Source organism: Silene latifolia, chromosome 4 (assembly GCF_048544455.1).
Source record: "Silene latifolia isolate original U9 population chromosome 4, ASM4854445v1, whole genome shotgun sequence".
Taxonomy (NCBI): domain Eukaryota; kingdom Viridiplantae; phylum Streptophyta; class Magnoliopsida; order Caryophyllales; family Caryophyllaceae; genus Silene; species Silene latifolia.
Genome location: NC_133529.1, coordinates 42,163,309 through 42,171,542, shown reverse-complemented (window position 1 = coordinate 42,171,542; position 8,234 = coordinate 42,163,309). Strand labels below are relative to the sequence as shown.

The window sequence follows — 8,234 nt, the reverse complement described above, 5'->3', positions numbered from 1 at the left end:
GGGAAGACGGGCGGATTGCTGCTCAGCCGTGTTTCTTCTTCTTTTCTTCCCTTTTCTTCATAAAATCCTTGGGGATTTCCTTGGGGATGCAAGGATCTTTCCTCATCATTGCCCAACTACTATAATATGTACAAAGGCCTTCTAATCTTGTCTCTCCTTGATGCTTGGTCATTGGATTCAATCAATTTAGTCTCATTTTGCCATGAAAATGCAAGGTTTGCACTCCTTTCCTACCAAGGACACAAAACCTCAAAGAATATGCAAAACAAAGAGCTAAAGACAATAAATGACCCAAATATGAACTAAAAAGCATGGGAACAAGGCTAATTCGGGGACTAAATGTGCACTAATTATGGTCACATCAGAAACTATGTAAGACACTACAACCTAGTTTTAAAGTCCCTTGTCGAAGTACAACTAGAAAGGATCTTATGAGAAAATATGTTGATGAGAAGGTGAACATGACTGACTTAATGATGAAGACCAAGAGCAAAATTGCCTTAACAACGGATATGTGGACTTCAAGTAACCAGAAAAAAGGGTATATGGCAGTCACCGCACACTTCATTGATATTTCGTGGAAGTTACAGAGTCGTATATTGAGGTATATATTGGCAGCTGCTCTTTTATCTCTATGTCATTATTTGATACAGTTAAGCTCTTTTATCTTTATGTCATTCTTTTATCTCTTGTTTTTATGTCATTTTTTGATAAATTTCTTTGTGTTGTCCAGATTTTTATATGTGGAGGTACCTCATACAAAGGACGTCTTAGCCGAGGCTTTATGTAAGTGCATTTATGACTGGAATCTTGATTGTCGTATCCCATCCATTACTTTGGATAATTGCACAACAAATAATGGTGTAATGGAAATTATGCGTCTAAAACTTCCTAAAGATCCACAAATTTTAAAAGGAAAGTTTATACATATGCGTTGTTGTGCCCACATTCTGATTCTTATTATTCAAGACGGTCTTAGTATAATTGGCGAGGGAATTGAAAGAGTAAGAAACAGTGTAGTTTTCTGGACACCTTCTATATTACGGGAAACAAAATTCGAGAGTACATCTAGGTCACAAGGTGTCAATTGTTCAAAAAAACGTGTACTTGATTGTAAGACTCGATGGAATTCCACCTATGAAATGCTTGAAGTAGAAATCAAGTACAAGAAGGTCTTTGAGGTTTTAGGTGGTCAAAAATCTGAGATATTTAATTGTCCGCCCCTTAAAGAAGATTAGGAGAAAGCCGAGTTAATTTGTGAGAAGTTAGAGTTGTTTAGTGATGCCACCCATGATTTTTCTAGCACTCAATATCCTACCGATAATATTTATTTTACAAATATATGCGAAATTCGATGTGCATTAAATAATTAGGTTACATCATTTGATCCTATAATAAAAGACATGGCGATAAGTATGCTGGAGAAGTATAATAAGTATTGGGCTGATGTTAATACCCTTTTGGCGGTTGCGGCGGTCTTAGATCCTAGGCATAAGATACCCCTTGTTTGCTACTATTATAAGCAATTTTTGAGGACGATGATGTTGAGTATGAGATTGAAAAGGTGAAAGAAGTTCTGAGGGACTTGGTTGCTGAATATTCGTCTATTTATAAAAAGAGCAAAGGTAAACAATCGACTTCTGGGTCGAAGCCGCATCAGATGGTACAATTTGTGGAAAAAGAAAGCTTAATGGTTTTGCTAAATACTTGGAGGTGGAGGAAAATCTAGTTTAGGAAAAATCGGAGCTAGAAAAGTATTTTGAAAGTCCTAATGTACCTCTTTCGAATGACTTTGATATTCTTGTTTGGTGGAAAACCAATGGATCAGCATTCCCAATACTTCAAAATATAGCAAGGGATATCCTAAGTATACCCGTATCTAGTATTGCTTCTGAGTTGGCATTTAGCACATGTGAGCGTGTGTTAAGTGCTCATCATAGCCGCCTACTCCCATCAACTGTGGAGGCTTTGATGTGTGCTCAAAATTGTATATGGACCAATATTAGAGGTATGTTGAAGTTTTAACTTTGTACATTAGCCATCCTGTTTTGTTTTTATTATTATGTTTAATTTTATTTTTTTAGGCGGCGATGATCTAAAAAAAGTGGAGCTTCAACAAATAGTCGATGACATTGAGGAGGATGAAGATTGTTTCACAGACTAAAAGGGCTGATTTCAGACTACAAATTGAAGAAATGCGATTTAGTTGCGAAAATTGTTGTATTAAATTTCTCGGATAATCACTTCGATTTTGGACTGTAAACTTTTTGATGTATTTGTCCTTTTGGACTGTAATATTTTCAAGGTATTTGTGATTTGTAGACTTTATGCAATCATCCATGTACACAGGACGTGGATAATTTACTCACCAGCTCGTGATAATAACTCTTTATGAAGTACATTGCTTGTTCAAAAGCAATAGGTAGGTACCCAACTTGGTGGGTGAAAGGTGGGTCATCCGAGTATGGGGCGGATTAACTAGGCCATGCCATGGATTGTGGCGGGTAAAGGTGTATAAGTCTCGCCTGCCAGGCATGTTACGATGGAGAAAAGTTGACCCATCACGAGTCGCGAGCCATATTACATGGGCTAATTATAGGTGGTGGGTACGGGTCTGGGATACATATCCTCCACCCGGCCCAGCCCTAATGACATCCGTAGACACATGTCCATTGATACGTGCATTTTATATAGTTTTATTAGCCTATTTTATGCACGTATTTCTATGCTTTTATCGTGGTTTTATGCTACGAAATGCCCCGAATATGCTACTTTGGTTTGTTTTGTCTTATTTGCAGGAATGAACCCAAAAGTAGTGAAATCAAGCCTTTTACCATCCTTTTAGCATGCATTTGGAGGAAGAGTGAATTTGGAGCGGGAATGAAGCTGTTTTGAGATGCGCATTGGAGTAAGGAAGTTAGGCGAGCCAAGAGAGTGCTTCAATTTGCTAGTTCCTACTTGTAAGAGCCATATCTCGAGTTCTACAACAGTTATTAATGTGATTCCAGTTTGAGGTGAAAGCTTATCCTCTTAGATTTCCAACGCCACCAACCACGCCCTATTTGTCCAAGTAACGAAGGAATGGCAGCCGTTTGAAGTTCAGTGCGCGAAGCAGGAATTACGCGCTGAGAAGTGCTCGATCGAGAACTATTTATATTCGATCGAGAACCCATTTGCTCGATCGAGAGCTACTCCTTCTCGATCGAGTGATTAAAGGGAAAGAAGTCCTCGATCGAGAGGAATTGTTCTCGATCGAGAGGATTGCTAAGGAATAATACTCGATCGAGAGCCTTAAGTGCTCGATCGAGCAACAATCTTTGACGGGCTTTGACTTTTTAGTTAATTTCCGTCAATTAGGTTTAGCTAATCCTATTTTCTTATAAATAGGAAGTCAGTATGTCATTGTAAACTCTCTCACACAGACTTTACTTCGTTCCTTTTCTCTCGGTTTGGCTATTGCTCTTTGTTACTTTTGTTCTTCCATTTCTGGATTATTTATTTCAGTAATCCTTTCTTCCATTTTCTCTCTTTAATTTAATTTAATGTTTATTATTTGTTCTTTCTTTATTTCTTGTTCTCCTTTAATTATGCATAGCTAATTCCCCTAGTATGTTAGGATTAGGGGAAGCGTGGTAGCGATGTTTTAATTGACTTATATAGATTAGTCTTGCGATAGGAATTGTATTAGGCAATTTAATTGTTATCCGGTCGAATGAATGCATGCAGAAGACCATAAATTTAGTTAACCCCGACCTAGATCGAAAGATTGGAAGGGAAGGCTTGCTTAATTACAATAGGGTATTGCAGTGAGGGCGAAAGTTAAGCTGTTTACGCTCTAGGGCGGTTTAAGGACCGAAAGGTGACGACCATAGCTCTTCTTATCAATAGTCTAATCGCCTTAGTATTCCCGATAGTATAAGATCTGATAGCTGCCACGGTAGACCGACTCCTAGCATACTTCCTTTCTCTTATTTTTAATTTCCTTTATTCCCTTCTCTTGCCTTTAGTTTCGTAGTTTAGTTAGTTCACAATCAATTCAAAACCCCCATTTTACGTGACACCTGACGGACCGAATTAAACAGATAGATAGCAACTTAGCCTCCCTGTGGAGATCGACCCTACTTATCGCCGACTTCTGTTAGTAGTAACTTAGGTATTTATTTTTGGTACAAAACGACCGTATCAAATTTTGGCGCCGTTCTTGGGAGGCGACGCTTTTTATCTGTTTTATTTTGTTTGTCCTTTCGCCTCAAGGGAAGACTAAGTACCTTGAGGCCGTCTTATCTTTTTCGTTAGTGTTGTTTTGATAGGCCTACAGGTGTAAAGCAAAGCTCTTTGAGGGATATTATCGAAGGGAAGGCTTGAGTACCTTCGATCCCTCTTGCCAAGATGACATCTGTCTCCCGACTAATTGCTCAGTTTGAAGCCCAAGCTGAGAAACCTGCTAGTTGGGAAAGGAAGAAATCTTGGGGATGTGGTGCTGCTGAGCACAATGCAGCTGTAGTTGTGTCGCCACATCCACCCCATCAATGGCCACCGCAACAAGATCCTCGTGATATACAGAAAAAAGAAATCGCGGAGCTGAAATCCTTAATTCTAGAATTTGATAGATATATGGGTGCTCAAGTCACTGAAATTGCCGAGTTGCAGTCTGAAATTGCTCGGTTAACAGCTGGGTTGGTTGCTCGGCAACCAGAAGAGGTGTGCTTGACCAAGAGCGGTTTTTCCCATGAAGAACCCGCGTTGCCCAATGCTGAAAATGATTTCTATATTTCGGATGACGAATTTCTATCGTATTTCCAGAGTGTATGCGAGGATATCAGCGCTGTACAAGAAGAAAGTCCTCGATCGAGTAATATCTCTTCTCGATCGAGTGACATGCAGGAGGATAGTTCTCGATCGAGTGATTTTGTTACTCGATCGAGTGAGATGCGGGAGGAAGGTGGTCGATCGAGTGACTATTTTGCTCGATCGACTGATTTGGCCATGGGGAGCTTTGATTCGTCACTTGGGTTCACTTTGAATGACGATTTTGACGATGATGACGATTACGGTGAATCTCCCTTATTCAAAGCTGAGTCGGATACACTTGAAGCTGAGATTTGTGGGCTGAATTCCACTGAGGGCGACAAAAGGACAGCTGAGCCGGTAATTGCTCCTAGCACGGAAGAGGTAATAAACTCTTTTATCTATGATTCCGTCATTGAGAGCGACCAACCTGAGGTAGTAAACGATAATTTAATTATTGTTTGTTTTAATAGTATATTGCCTCGTTTGACTCGTGCTATCTCTGTTAATGTTATACCCTCTCACATGTGGACGCGTAAAATAACAATTTTTCACCATTCTCATCATTTCCAAACTGTTAATCTGAGATGCAGCCCTAGATTATCGCTAATTGCTCCCGCGCTCCTATGTTTTGTGGATAAATTTAGGAGCGCTCATAGGAAATTTGTACGACTTAAAAAGTTAAACATTTTTATTTCCTATTTTGCTATTCCACTTTGGTGCTACTTATGCTGTTGTGTAGCACATGCGCAGCTATTTGACAGGTTGCTGCGCGCTTTGAGCTGTTTTGATTGTATTTAATTAGAGAGGCTCGAAGAAAAAGAAGGTCGAGTTGGGACCTGACTGAAGCTAGCGCTACCCGGGAGGCAACCCGGCGATTTTATTTTGCATTTTTATTTACTTTAAGTTGTAATAAATGGTTTTTATACCATAGACGGTCTCAGTTAAGCTTGTTTTTGTTAGTTGCGGGCTGTTTTTATTGCATTTTGCAGGAATTACACCGAGGATCACTCGATCGAGTAGTCATTCCACTCGATCGAGCACTTTTGTTGATGAATTCACTCGATCGAGTGGCAATTGTACTCGATCGACCACCTGCAGATTAGAGAACCACTCGATCGACCACTATTCCAGTCGATCGAGCAGTTTTTGCATGCCCATTCACTCGTTTGACTTGGATTAGCTTACTGAGACGGTTTTCCGGGCCTTTAGCAAACCTCCCATGTTCATGGTCGGTTTGGGGAGGCCTCTTTATTCGCGCATTTTGTGAGTTTTCCGCTTTTACTCTCTTTCTCCTTTAGTTTGCATTTCCTTTCCATGTTTTGGTACAATGGGGGCATTGTACGGTTTGGTTTGGGGAGGTTATGCATCCGTATCTGTGTCTGCATATTGTTTTTATTGCATTTCAGTTATCACATTTAATTTATGTTGGCATTGTTGTTTATTTTCGTTAAATTTCATAAAATCCCATAAAAATTAAAAAAATTGTTCAAAATTTCAAAAAAATATTCACGTTTAATTTAGCATATAGGTTGAGTCGGAACGGTGGATTTCAGTGATGAAATTGCACTATAATTGTCTTTTTGCTTAAGCCTTGCATTAAACTGTTATCTTTTAGCATTGTCTTATTGCATATCTACGAGTTAATGTTTAATTTAGCTGAACGAATAGACTTGACCTAAAATTTTGGCAACCTACTTATAATTTCTAAGATTTAGAGCCTTATAAACTGGTGTCATTTGTGACCAGTTTCATGTAGGATTGTGAGTAGTTACTCCTTGCATAGCATGTTCATCAATTTGCACGTATATGAAATTCAATTGCTTTTTGCCGTCATACATTCGGGTTAGTGGTTGGTGTCACATGCAGGGAGGTGCTTACATTTTCCCTTTCTTTCATTTTTACCCATAAACTCCACATTAGCCAAATTTGCCTGTTGACCTTTAGCTACATTCCAAATTTAGCCTGCCTTGTCAAGCTAGTTTAGATTGTTCTGCGGTATATTGTCTATTGTATCAAATGTTGGCGCGTATTCTGTTGATTCGGAGTTGGTAATTTATGAAGAAAAGGAGGATGATGAAAAAAAGACGTGAAACAAGAAGAAAAAAAGAGGAGGATGATGAAAAAAGGGAATTCGAAAAAAAAAAAAAGAAAAAATTTGAAAGAAAGAAGAAGAAACCGAGAGAAAAATAAAGAAAAAAATTCAAAAAAAAATGTTGTTTGGTTGACGGTTTCTGCTCCTATGATCTATCTTACATTATTTGAGGAGTATGTTTGGTTTGGTTTGGTGAGATTTTATGCCAAATGAAGGGGCATGTGCTTAATTCATAATTGAGTTGGAAATGGATATGTCTCATATGGTTTTGTTTAGGTACTAGCTTGATCACCTATACCTCCACATTCCCATAATTGTTTTGCCTTTTCTTACCCATTGCCTCACTTTACCATATTTTTGTAAGCCCTCGGTACCTGATGGGACCTTGTTTGGTTGGAATGTGTGTACGGTAGCTAGAATTGTCTATCATATTGGTTGCATGCATGTTTATGTGGGTCGTAGTCTAGGTGAGCGACTATTTTTCCTTCTCTCTTACATATATATGTTCACCCTTTGCTTCATGAGAGAAGAGTGACCCGTGAGAGTCCGATTTTAAAGGTCTTGCAAGGTCGACGGTTCAGCTTTATTATAGACATCTTACAACTCGTTTGCATTTGACTATTTGCTATAGGTGTTAGTTTGCTTGCATTAAATTGGCTTAAGTGGGCATTTGTAGCTAGCTCTGAGTTATCTTTTTCCGTTCCTTTAGTTGCATTTTAGTTTACTCGGGGACGAGTAAAGGTTTGGTTTGGGGAGATTTGATACGTGCATTTTATATAGTTTTATTAGCCTATTTTATGCACGTATTTCTATGCTTTTATCGTGGTTTTATGCTACGAAATGCCCCGAATATGCTACTTTTGTTTGTTTTGTCTTATTTGCAGGAATGAACCCAAAAGTAGTGAAATCAAGCCTTTTACCATCCTTTTAGCATGCATTTGGAGGAAGAGTGAATTTGGAGCGGGAATGAAGCTGTTTTGAGATGCGCATTGGAGTAAGGAAGTTAGGCGAGCCAAGAGAGTGCTTCAATTTGCTAGTTCCTGCTTGTAAGAGCCATATCTCGAGTTCTACAACAGTTATTAAGGTGATTCTAGTTGGAGGTGAAAGCTTATCCTCTTAGCTTTCCAACTCCACCAACCACGCCCTATTTGTCCAAGTAACGAAGGAATGGCAGCCGTTTGAAGTTCAGTGCGCGGCGAATTACGTGTATTGAGAAGTGCTCGATCGAGAACTATTTATATTCGATCGAGAACCCATTTGCTCGATCGAGAGCTACTCCTTCTCGATCGAGTGATTAAAGGGAAAGAAGTACTCGATCGAGAGGAATTGTTCTCGATCGAGAGGATTGCTA

General features: G+C 39.1%; 1 protein-coding gene across 1 annotated transcript; it reads left to right on the top strand.

Moving 5' to 3' along the window:
- The first annotated feature begins 461 nt into the window (after positions 1-461).
- LOC141651433 (zinc finger BED domain-containing protein RICESLEEPER 2-like) lies at positions 462-1,238 on the top strand. The gene is made up of 2 exons (XM_074459146.1): positions 462-604; positions 734-1,238. Exons 1-2 carry the CDS (start codon positions 462-464, stop codon positions 1,236-1,238), a joined length of 648 nt encoding a protein of 215 aa, XP_074315247.1.
- Positions 1,239-8,234: the final 6,996 nt, after the last annotated feature.

Bases quoted from the DNA above. Each gene is read 5' to 3' on its own strand.
- LOC141651433 (XM_074459146.1), top strand. From the start codon at position 462: ATGACTGACTTAATGATGAAGACCAAGAGCAAAATTGCCTTAACAACG. The intron at 605-733 runs GTATATATTGGC...TGTGTTGTCCAG, and splicing joins TTACAGAGTCGTATATTGAG to ATTTTTATATGTGGAGGTAC.